This window comes from Hypanus sabinus, chromosome X1 (assembly GCF_030144855.1).
Source record: "Hypanus sabinus isolate sHypSab1 chromosome X1, sHypSab1.hap1, whole genome shotgun sequence".
Lineage (NCBI taxonomy): Eukaryota > Metazoa > Chordata > Chondrichthyes > Myliobatiformes > Dasyatidae > Hypanus > Hypanus sabinus.
The window spans coordinates 68,725,337-68,738,127 of NC_082738.1; the positions used below are offsets into that span (position 1 = coordinate 68,725,337).

Below are 12,791 nucleotides of genomic sequence, written 5' to 3' on the forward strand. Positions count from 1 at the left end.
GCACAGTGGTGGTCATTCTCACGTCGTACAGTTCCCTTTTGAACAGATCTCCTCTGGGTGTATCTATTGAGTAAAATGTCTTCCCAGTTAAGATGTAATGTTGAATTTCTTCAGGCTGATTTTGATGTTATCTTTCAAACATTTCCTTTGCCCACCAGGGTCTCGATGACCTTCCTTTGACAGAGAGTAAAGGATCTGTTTGGGGAGACATGAGTTATGCATCCCAATGACTTGACCAATCCATCAGAGTTGGTATGGCTTTATAGTGGTGGAGATGCCGTTCATGTTGGCCTCCTCCAGTCTGCTCACAGATATTAAGTTGCACAATACCTAATCACTGTCAGTCCAAGTGCAGAGCGTGGTGCTAAGGAGCCCACATAAAACTGACAACACCGGACAGCGAGAGGAAAACTTGTAATGGTTGGAGTCACAATTTACATGAAGATCATTCCGGACGTTGGAATTCAGAAATAAATACAAGAGTTCCTCAACGTAATGTCCTCTGTCGGTCCATCTTCATCTGCTGCTTTGATAACTTCCTTACCATCACAAGGTCAGAATCAGAATCTGGTTTAATACCATTGGCATATGTAGTGAAATTTATTGTGTTATGGCAGAAGTTATAGTTATAGTTAAAAAACTATAAATCACAATGAGAAGTATACATAAAAAGGAAAATTAATTTAAATAAGTAATGCAAAAAGAGATGAAAAATACTGAGTGCTCATGGGTTTGTTGTCCTTACAGAAATCTGATGGCGGAGGGGAAGAGACAAAAGAAGTCATGGTCTCCTACTGAATCCAAAGAAAACCTCAGTTTGTGACAACTATTAGTACCACTGGACCTGGACTTCCCAGTGCAATGACTTTTCTCTTTTAAAAACTCTCCCACACTGGTCTCCTGTCATTGTTGGATATGATGCAAACAAACATTTTCTCTGTAGGTGGTTTCAAGTCTCTTTAATTTATCATACAATCAGTCTATGTATGTACATTATATTTTATAGGATTGCCTTTTTTGTTTATATTTATTGTGTTTTTTGTTTACTTATTGTGTTCTTTATACTTATTTTTTTTCGCTGCTTTGGATCTGGAGTATTAATCATTTTGTTCTCTTTTACATTTATGAACTGAAGAATGACAATAAACAACCTTGAATCTAATAACATACATTTTCTGGTGTCATTGAAAAAGGTGATAACATAACTTAACATGAAACTAGTTCACATTACCTGTACAAAGCCCAGCTTGATGTGCTGCTCCCCCTTCCTTCACACTTTTAACAAAAATGGTATCCATAGGTTCTGTTTGGCCTTTCTGAAGCCCTGTGAAATAAAAGAATTCCAAAGTGTTATATCATTAGGATAACTTTTTATAATGATTCCTTTCAAATCAGCCAGACGTTCTGATGGAATGGAACTCCAGTGAAACTTTCAATTACCACTTGTTTCAGTAACACCATGGATTCTGTAGATGCTGGAGCTCCACAGTCATGCACACAAAATGCTGGAAGAACTCAGCAGTTCAGGCAGTATCTATGGAGAGGTATAAACAGTTGATGTTTCCTTATATGATGTTTCATAATTGTAAAAAATATCTTATGATTTATTCCATCATAAAATAAATCAACGTTTTATGATGAAATAAAGGAATTTCATCAACAGTCAAAATCCTGCTAAAGGGTCTTGGCCAAAAAGGTTGACCATTCATTCGCCTCCAGTGATGCTGCTTGACCTGCTGAGCTCCTCCAGCATTGTGTGTATGTTACTTGTTTCAGTGTTTTTAGCGTGCGAGAGCCAAATTCCTTTGAATTTAAGCCAAGCTTGAACTAAAGCTATTGCATCAAACCTTTAGAGCAGGAGTTCCCAATCTTTTTTATGCCATGAAGCCTTACCATTAACTGAGGGGTCCATAGACCCCAAGTTGGGAACTTTTGCTTCAGAGGAAGCTGTTATGAATTTCATCTTTACCATGTTTGTGACTCAAGAATACAAATTCTAATACTAGCTCCCATAAAACACAGTGTTCTTTGCCAACCAGAGAGGAGCACCGGGTGTCCACAATGCTCACTGGAGAAAATAAGTGTGAATTTTGATCATTATCACCTTGTGTAAAGAGACACTGCTACACAAGATGATATCACTGTCAGAACCTGCATTAGAAGCTGTTGTTTGGAAGACTGCCACTGTCTGTCCTACTCTGGTTAACTAAAAGTGCCATTGTAAAAGATAGCTCTTTTTTCACACAGCAAAGCAGAATGAAAGACCACTGATTGCCATTCTTAGGGCACCATGGTAGCATACTGATTAGCATGAAGCTATTAGAGGTTGGGAGTTTGGAGTTCAATTCCCGCGTCCTCTGTAAGCAAGTTTATACGTTCCTTCCCATGTGCACATGGGTTTCCTCCGGGTTCTCCAGTTTTCTTCCACAGTTCAAAGACATTCTGGTTAGTAGATTAATTGGTTATTGCAAATTGTCCTGTGATTAGGATAGGGTTAAATAGGTGGGTTGCTGGGCGGCACAGCTCAAAGGGCCCGTTCCGCGCTGTATCTCTACATAAAATAAGATAAATAAAAATGTTCACTGAATTGAACAAGGGCTTTGTGAAAGGTGTTTTGGAGGTGGAAGGTAGAATGGGGAGCGATGAGAGGTGGGTGGAATTGGAGGCTATGGGGAAGTCCCTTAATGTGTTATATTTCTGTTCAGCTGATTCACAGTTCACTATTATTCTATATATGCTCATTCTTTTGACATTTTTGCCTTAAGGTGTTGCCTGGACTTGGGGCCTGGGGAGGTTGTGTAGATTAGGACTTTATTCCATGAAACATATGGGATGGAGGGCAACCTGGTAGAGAGGTACGTAAGATCATGAGGGGCATAGACAGGGTGAAAGCACATAGTCTTTTTCCCATAGAAGTGGTGCTAAAAACAAGAGGATGTAAGTTTAAACACCAATTCTGGAGATCCACACACAAAGAAGCTGGAGAAACTGAACGGGTCAGGCACCATTTATAGAAAGGAATAAATCGTTCATGTTTTGGGCCAAGACTCTTTATCAGGTACAGATTTAAGACTGGAGGCAAGAGAATTAAAAGGGTCATCAGGGGTAGCTTCTTATCAGAAAGGGCAGGGAATATCTGGAATGAAAGGCCAGAAACAGCAGTTGATGTGGACACATAGACAAAATCTTAAAGTCATCTAGATAAGTACATGGATAAGAGAGGTTTAGAGGGCTATGGGCCAAATATCAGCAGATGGGACTATCTCACTGGGCAACACAGTTGGCATGGACAATTTAGACCAAAGAGCCTGTTACTCTGCCTCAGAACTCTATGACTCTACCACTTCTCCCAGAGGGGGATGAAGAGAAGAAGTAAACCTGAGTTTGTTTTACAGAATTTCTGATGGCTATAAAATGAAATTAATTTGGAGAACAGTAGTAGTGTTTAGGGTAACATATTACAGCACCAGCAACCTGGGTTCAATTCTGCTGCTGTCTGTAAGGAGTTTGCATGCTCTCTCCAGGACTACAGATGGTCCAGCTTCCACCCACATTTCAAAGACATACGAGTTAGTAGGTTAATTGTCACAAGGGTGTAAATGGGCGGTGCAAGCTTGTTGGGCCAGGATGGCCTATTACCATGAAGTATCTCTAAATAAATAAATAAAGTGCAAGGGAAAAGATGAGAATTTAGCAGAACTAAGAGTTGAAGGGAATGAAGATTCGGTAGAGAAATTGATTACAGAAGATTTCACAACAACAGCAGAGTGAAAACAGTGGAAGAATGTGAGGACAATGAACAAATTCAATTTGCAGGGTATAGGGTGATGTGGTAAAAATTAAAATGGTAAATATGCAGCACTTAATATGGAGAAGGGCTCGAGGCATAAACTTCTGCTTTATTTGTAAATATTCATTGAGTTATACTGCATAGAAAGATGACCTTTGACTCAACTTGCCCATTATGTAAGGAAGTGTACAGTCACGCACATTGGTCAAAGCCGTAATCTAGAATTTTCTAAGTGGGGAGCAAATTCAGAAATCAGAAGGACTTGGGAGGTCTAGTGCAGGATTCCCTAAAGGTTAACTTGCAGGTTGAGTTGGTAGTAAGGAAGGCAAGTGCAATGTTAGTATTCATTTCCAGAGGACTAAAATATAAGAACAAGGATGTAATGCTGAGGTTTTATAAGGCATTGGTCAGTTTTTGACACCGTATCTAAGAAAGGATGTGCTAGTATTGCAGAGGGTCCAGAGGAGGTTCATGAGAATGATCCTGGGAATGAAAGAGTTAACATATAAGGAGCGTTTGATCTGGGCCTGTTCTCACTAGAGTTTAGAAGATCCTGATTGAAATCCATCAAATATTGAAAGGCCGAGATAGAGTGGACATTGAGAGGATGTTTCCAATAGTGCGGGAGCCTAGGACCAGAAGGAACAACAGCCTTGGGATAGAAGGATGTCCCTTTAGAACAGAAATAAGGAGGAATTACTTTAGCCAGAAAGTAATTCCTGTATTCCAGGGCTTGTATACACTGGAATTTAGAAGGATGAGAGCAGATCTGATTGAAACATACAAGATTATTAAGGGATTGGACACACTGGAGGCAGGAAGCATGTTCCCGCTGATGGGTGAGTCCAGAACTAGAGGCCACAGTTTAAGAATAAGGGGTAGGCCATTTAGAACAGAGATGCTGAAAAACTTTTTTACCCGGAAAGTGGTGGATATGTGGAATGCTCTGCCCCAGAAGGCAATGGAGGCCAAGTCTCTGGATGCATTCAAGAGAGAGTTAGACAGAGCTCTTATAGATAGCGGGGTCAAGGGATATGGGGAGAGGGCAGGAACGGGGTACTGATTGTGTATGATCAACCATGATCACAGCGAATGGTGGTGCTGGCTAGAAGGGCTGAATGGCCTACTCCTGCACCTACTGTCTATTGTCTATTGAAAGTGGTGAATCTGTGGAATTCATTGCCACAGATGGCTGTGGAGGCCAAGTCATTGAGTATATTTAAAGTGGAAGTTGATAGGCTCTTGATTAGTAAGGGCATACAAAGGTTAAGGGAGCTAGGGCTTTACTCTCTGGGGAGAAGGAGGATGAGAGGAGACATGATAGAGGTGTACAAGATATTAAGAGGAATAGACAGAGTGGACAGCCAGCGCCTCTCCCCCAGGGCACCACTGCTCAGTACAAGAGGACATGGCTTTGTAAGGGGAGGGAAGTTCAAGGGGGATATTAGAGGAAGGTTTTTCACTCAGAGAGTAGTTGGTGCGTGGAATGCACTGCCTGAGTCAGTGGTGGAGGCAGATACACCAGTGAAGTTTAAGAGATATATGGAGGAATTTAAGGTGGGGGGTTATATGGGATGAAGGGTATGGGGGTCAGCACAACATTGTGGGCCGAAGGGCCTGTAATATGCTGTACTATTCTATGTTCTATGTTACAGGGAAAAGACAGGAGAATGGGGTTGGGAGGAATAATAAATCAGCCACGACCAAATGGCAGAGGAGACTTGAAGGGTTGAATTACTTCTGAGTTGGAATTTGGACTTCTTGATTTATTGTTGGTCAGTGTGGACAGAATAAGTTGCCAAGGGATGGGGCCCAGGGCGCTCATATCAAGGAGAGAACTGTAAATGAGATCTCTGAAGTGTTCCTTCCAGAGGAATTGACTTTTTCTCTTCCTCTTGAGTTCACCACTGCTCCCAGCTTTCAGTGGAGATAGAGATTCAAGTTTTGGACCACAGATTGGCTATTTAGAGCATTGAAGTCAAGGCAATCAGCAAATTACTGACCTTCTGTGCTCGCCCCATCCATCACCAGTTCTATGAGCCATTATGTGCTTCTCTCTTTTTCTATTCCCCATTTTGACTCCTCTCTTATCCCTCTCTTCTATCACCTACCAAAACCTTCCTCTATTTCTCCTATCAGATTCATACTTCTTTAGCCCTTTACTTTGTCCACCTATCAATTTCCAGCTTTTTACTTCATACCCTTTCCCTCTTCCTCTCCCATCTATTTTCCCCCTCAGCTGGCTCACCTATCACCTGCCAGCTTGTACTCTTTTCACTCCCCCATCTTATTCTGGCTTCTACCCCCTTCCTTTCAGGTTCTGATGAAGAGTCTCAGTCTTTATTCCTTTCCTGATACTGCCTGACCTGCTGAGTTCTGTCAGCATTTTGTGTGTGTGTGTGTGTGTTACTCTGGATTTCCAGCATCTGCAGAATCTCTTGTGTTACTAATACAGTGACCACTGAGTGTATGTTTGTGGTCTTCTGCTGCTGTAGCCCATCCATTTCAACATTCAACACTTCAAGGTTCGAGATTCAAGATCCCAGGAGATCAGCAGTTTCTGTGATACTCAAACCACCCCATTTGGCATCAACAATCATTCCACAGTCACAGTCACAGTCACATCGATCACATTTCTTCCCCATTCCGATGTTTGGTCTGAACAACAACTGAACTTCTTGAAAACATCTGCTTGCTTTTATGCTTTGAGTTGCTGCCGCATGACTGGCTAATTAGCTATTTGCATTAACGAGCAGGCGTGCACCTAATAAAGTGGCCACGGAGTGTATTTTGTTCGGTTTATTCAGGTCAAGTCTTGATGCGTGCATAAAGCAGCTTAGCGCAAGCAATCATTTTCGGCAAGTGACGCTATCTGATTATAAGTTCTGCACTTTAGAACATATAACCATCAATCAAATAGATGACATTGCGAAATTTCCTCTGCAAGTATTGACAAGAACTCTTAGGAAATCTCAAAGTTCCCCAGCTTGAGATCAACAAGGCAGTTCAAATCTATCACTTTTACCTGGAGCACTGTACCTGCTGATTTATTGACAGTGTACGTATAGAACAAAGAACAGTACAGCACAAATGACCCAAATGTTGTGCCAAACAACACTTTGGAAACAGCAACGAAGAATCCTACATCTAAGTTTGACATTATTCCTAAGCCTCCACCCTGGACTTGCATGACTTGCAGTGTGAAAGCCGAGAGGAAGCTACTGACACGATGAAGGAAGTCCTGAACACCACCAGGGATGGAGGATGCCCTAAACGCTAGCTGCGTAATGGGCAGTAAATAAGTAGTAGATATGCCAAACCAATGAAATTAGTAATCAAATATCCAACTAAAATAATCCTTTCTGCCTACACAATGTCCATATCTTTCCATTTGCCTCATATTCATGTGCCTATCTAAACATCTCTTAAAAATCCCTCATGTATCTGCTTCTGCCACCACCCCAGGCAGCTCAATCCAGGCATCCAACACTATGATCAAATTGTGTCACAATAATTATAGCAAGACTCACCTTTTCCATTTCCATTTTCTTCATCCTGCAATAGAATCAGAATAATATTCTGTTAAACTCAACAGAAGTTCTCTTTTGACTCCAACAGTCTGAGCAATTTATTGCATTTAAATGAGCATCTAACTGATACTTTTAATTATCTTTATGAAGCCTCTACAGACTTCACAGTAAATAAAATGGAAAACAGTAAAGATATTAATGAGATTGAAAGAGTGCATTTTCCAGAAGTTGACGAGCCGAATTATGGAGAAAGGTTGAAGAGGTGATACATGGAAGTGAAGGGCTATGGTCCAGGCGCAGGTCGATGGATCTTGGCAGCATAATAGTTCAGCACAGACTACCTGAGCTAAAGATGTCTCTGTGCTGTCGTGCTCTATGACTCTAAGTTGGGGCTTTATTGCCTGGAGTGTAGGGGAATGAGGGGGAGATTTGATAGAGGTGTATAACATTATAAGGGGTATAGATAGAGTAAATGCAAGCAGGCATTTTCCACTGAGGTGGGGTGAGGCTAGAACTAGAGGTTACAGGTTAAGAATGAAAGGTAAAATAATCAAGGGGAGCGTGAGGGGAAATCTCTTCACTCAGAGGGTGGCGAAAGCATGGAACCAGCTGTCAGCAAAATGCGGGTGGTTGCAGGTTTGATTTCAACAATTAAGAGAAGTTTGAATAAATACATGGATGAGTGGGGTCTGGAGGACTATGGTGCGGGTGTGGGTCGATGGGGCTGGGCAGAGTAACAGTTCAGTAAGGACTAGATGGGCCAAACAGCATGCTCCTGTGCTGTAGTGCACTATGATACTATGATTCTATAGTTTCAACATAGAAATGGCTGAAAAAGGAAATGCTATTTATGATGACAATTTACAATGTGTTTCTTTTATATACTTATTGCCTTATAAATTTATTGTCTGAACAGTAAGAAAACTTCACTTAACTATAGTTCATCTGAATTTACTATATCTGGTACTTAATAGTCAATCCCTAGTTATACATAATTCAGATTCAGATTTATTTATCACATGTACATCAAAAGATACAGTGAAAAGCATTGTTTGTGTTAACAGCCAACACACCCAAGGATGTGCTGGGGTCAGAACGTAAGTGTCGCCACACAATCTGGCGCCCACACAGCATGCCCGTAATGCTCAACAGAACAACACAGAACACAGTAAGTGACAAGACAACAACAAAGCAAGGCCCTTTCATTACTTCAAGGCTCTTGCCGTGGTGAACATTATGCTATTGTATTTGTCCAATGGAGAACCCCAGAATCCAGATAAAATATCTTCAAAGGTTATGGAAGCAGCTTTGTACTCCACTGCATGTCCGATTTTAACAACCTACTGCCTTTCAGAGAGATATGTCTAAAAGTAGTTTGTGGGTTTAAGAAGGTTAGACCTTAAGACCATAAGACAAAGGAGCAGAAAAAGGCCATTTGGCCCATCAAGTCTGCTCCACCATTCCATCATGACTGATTTATTATCTCTCTCAACCCATTCTTCTGCCTTCTCCCTGTAACCTTGGCTGCCCTGACTAATCAAGAACCTATCAAACTGCTTTTAAATGTACTTAATGACTTGGCCTCCACAGCCAACTGAGGCAATGAATTTCACAGATTCACTACCCTCTAGCTGAAGAAATTCCTCCTCACCTCAGTACCTCTGGTACTGAACTTCCCCACTGTAAGAAATATCCTCTCCATGTCAATTCTATTTAGGCCTTTCAATATTTGTTAGGTTTCAATGAGATCCCTCTCTCATTCTTCTAAACTCCAGTGAGAACAAGCCCAGAGTCATCAAATGCTCCTCATATGGTAACCCTTTCTTTCCCAGTGTTATTTTCCCTCGGGATCAATAAAATAAGTCTGTCTGTCTGTCTGTTTTCATGACCCTCCTCTGGACCCTCTCCAATGCCAGCATATCTTTTCTTAGATCAGGTGCCCAAAATTGCTCACAATACTCCAAATGCAGTCTGACCAATGCCTTATAAAGCCTCGGCATCACATCCTTACACTTATATTTTAGTCCACTCAAAGTGAATTTTAATGTTGTATTTGCTTTCCTTACCACTGACTCAACCTGCAAGTTAACCTTTAGGGAAACCTGCACCAGGACTCCCAATTCCATTTGCACCTCTGATTTTTGAATTTTCTCCTCTTTTAGAAAAGTCTACACCATTTTTCCTTCTGCCAAAGTGCATGACCATACACTTCCCTACACTATATTCCATCGGCTAATTCTTTGCCCATTCTCCCAATCTGTCCAAGTCCTTCTGCAGATACCCTGCTTCCTTAACACTACCTGCCCCTCCACCTATCTTTGTATCATCCGCAAACCTGGCCACAAAATCAATTCTGTCATCTAAATCATTGATATATAATGTGAAAAGAAGCGGTCCCAACACAGACACCTGTGGAACACCACGAGTTACCGACAGCCAGCCAGAAAAGGCACCCTTTCCCCCCACACTTTGTCTCCTGCCAGTCAGCCAATCTTCTATCCATGATAGTATCTTTCCTGAAATATCATGGGATCTTATCTTGTTAAGCAGCCTCATGTGTGGCACCTTCTTAAAGGCCTTCTGAAAATCCAAGGAAACAATATCCACTGACTCTCTTTTGTCTATCCTGCCTGTTACTTCCTCAAAAAATTCCAAAAGATTTGTCAGCCAAGATTTCTCCTTAAGGAAACCATGTTGACTTTGGCCTATTTTATCATGCGCCTCCAAGTACCCCGAAACCTCATCCTTAATCATGGAGTCCAACATCTTCTCAACCACTGAAGTCTGGCTAACTAACCTCTAATTTCCTTTCTTCTGCCTCCCTCCCTTCTTAAAGAGTGGAATTACATTTACAATGTTGCTGTCCCCCAGAACCATTCCAGAATCTAGTGATTCTTGAAAGATCATTACTAATGCCTCCACAATCTGTCAGCTACCTCGTACAGAACCCTGAGATGTAGTCCATCTGGTCCAGGTGACTTATCTACCTTCAGACCTTTCAGCTTCCCTAGCACCTTCTCCAAGCAACTACACTCACGTCTGCCCCCTGACACACTCAAATTTCTGGCATATTGCTAATTGCTTCCAGTGAAGACGGATACAAAATACTTATTAAGTTCATCCGCCGTTTCTCTGTCCCCCATTACTGCCTCTCCAGCGTCATTTTCTAGTGGTCCAATATCTACTTTCATTTCTCCCTTACTCTTTATATATCTGAAAAAACCTTGGTATCCTTTTTTATATTATTAGCTAGCTTACCTTCATATTTCTCTTTTATTCTCCTTGTGGCTTTTTAGTTGCCTTTTAGTGGTTTTTAAAAGCTTCCAAATCCTCTAACTTTCCACTATTTTTTGCAATCTTATATGCCCTATCCCCTTTTATGCTGTTTTGACTTCTCTTCTTAAGTCTGCAGTCTGAGACCCTAAGCTTAATCACTTTAAATAAAATAGGCGATTCCATCCTTTTCGTATCAAGAAAATTAATTTTTTTTCTGTCTAGTTCTTTTGAGGATGCAATCTTGGATGATGGTTCTCCTGTATATCAAAATCTTCAAAAACCTCACAAGGTATAAACACATACTTCTAAGAAATATTTCAACTTTCCTGACCGAACTTATCTCTGACAAGTATTAAGACTGAACTCCTTTTATTAAAGGTGCTTACTCAATCTTTACTTAAAGCATTGACTTAAGAAAATCGAACACTAGACAGATTGTAGAGGTTATAGATTCTAAATAATTTCTATCCAAATGTCCTCTCTCCTATTTCAACAATGCTAACCTACATAATCAAGTGACCCCCCCCCTTAACCAGTGACAAAGAACATAGAACAGTACAGCACAGTAACAAGCCCTTCAGCCCACAATGTTGAGCCTAACCAATTAGTAATCAAATGGCCCAATGAGCTAATCCCTTCTGCCCACTCAATGTCCATTTCCATCCATTTTTCTCACATTCATGTGCCTATCTAAACATCTCTGAAAATTCCCTGATTTATCTGCCTCTGCCACCATGCCAGGCAGTGCATTCCAGGCACCCGCCACTCTGTGTAAAACAACTACATCTCACATCTCCTTTGAAATTACCGTACCCCCCTCCCACCTTAAATGCATGCCCTCTGGTATTAGATGTTTCCAACCCTGGAAAAATCTACTGTCCACTCTAACTATGCTTCTCATAATCTTTAAAACCTCTAAGAGATCTCCCCTCAGCCTCCACTGCTCCAGGGAAAACAACCCAAGTTTGTCCAACCTTTCATTATAGGACATACCCTCTAGTCTAGGCAACGTCCTGGTAAACCTCTTTTGCACCCTCTCCAAAGCCTTGACATCCTTCCTATAATGGGGCAACCAGAACTGTATCAACTTGTGTAGTCACTTTCAGGGAGCTATGAAGTTGGACCCCAAGATCATCAGTAACAGTGTACTATCTATTTACATTTGACCTTCATGCATTTATTATAGAAAGCGATTCAGAGCAATCACATTCTGTACGTTCATGCTTTTCTGCTGCTCTAGCCTATCTATCTGCAGAGGCCAAATGAAGATGGCAGAGTTTGTCATTGAAAGGTTGGTTAAAATAAATACCTGTATCCAACTGCAAGCCCAAGAAGAGTTTATTTGTCATTTACACCAGGAAAGCACTAGATCCTTTTTCACTCTGCAGAAGCCAGTTATTCTTGGTAAATACACACAAAATGGTGGAGGAACATGAGAGGGTGCAGAGGTGATTTACCAGGATGCTGAATGGATTGATTAGAAAGCATGTCTTATGAGGAAAGGTTGAATGAGCCAAGTTTTTTCTCTTTGGTGTGAAGGAGGATGAGGTGACTTTATAGAGGCATAGCAACTTGAAAAAGAGTCACAGATTGAGTGACAGCCAGTGCCTTTATCCCAGGGCAGAACTGGCTAATAAGAAGCACCTGTTCTGAGTTGTAGTGTTCTATGTTCTAATTCAGCCAGTCAGGCAGTATCTATGGAGGGGAATAAACAGTCAAAATTTTCGGCTGAGACCCTTCATCAGGACCAGAAAGGAAGACGAGAGAAGCCAGAGTAATGTGGTGGTGCGGTTAGGACTACAAATTGGCAGGTGATGGGTGAAGCCAGGTGAGGGGGAAGGTGGGTGAGTGGGAGAGGTGGGATGAATTAAGAAACTGAGAGGTGATAGGAGGAAGAGGTGAAGGGATGAAGAAGTAGGTATCTGATAGGAGAGGATAGTGGACCTTGGGAGAAAGGGAAAGAGGAGGGGCATCAGAGGGAGGCAAAGGGTAGGTGAGAAGACGAGTGGGGAACCAGAATGGGGAATGGAAAAAGAGAAAAGGGGAGGGGCAATAAGTGGCACGAAGTTCGAGAATTCACTGTTCATGCTGTCAGGTTGATGGCTGCCCAGACAAAATGTCAGATGTTGCTCCTGCAGCCTGAGTATGGCCTCATTATGGCAGCAGAGGAGGGCATGGACCAGTATGTCAGAATG

General features: G+C 41.6%; 1 protein-coding gene across 8 annotated transcripts in view; it reads right to left on the bottom strand.

Annotated features, from left to right (window-relative positions):
* The window catches only part of LOC132384984 (rho GTPase-activating protein 23-like), a 510,483-nt gene that overhangs the window by 160,310 nt on the left and 337,382 nt on the right, over nucleotides 1-12,791 (bottom strand). For 7 of the 8 annotated variants that reach the window (XM_059956701.1, XM_059956700.1, XM_059956703.1 and 4 more), the window contains 2 exons: nucleotides 7,321-7,345; nucleotides 1,232-1,324 (listed from right to left, as the gene is read on the bottom strand). In XM_059956701.1, the coding sequence (XP_059812684.1) occupies nucleotides 1,232-1,324; nucleotides 7,321-7,345 (118 nt within the window). The remainder of the gene's footprint in view (nucleotides 1-1,231; nucleotides 1,325-7,320; nucleotides 7,346-12,791) is intronic. The other variant, XM_059956705.1, reaches the window with a different exon arrangement.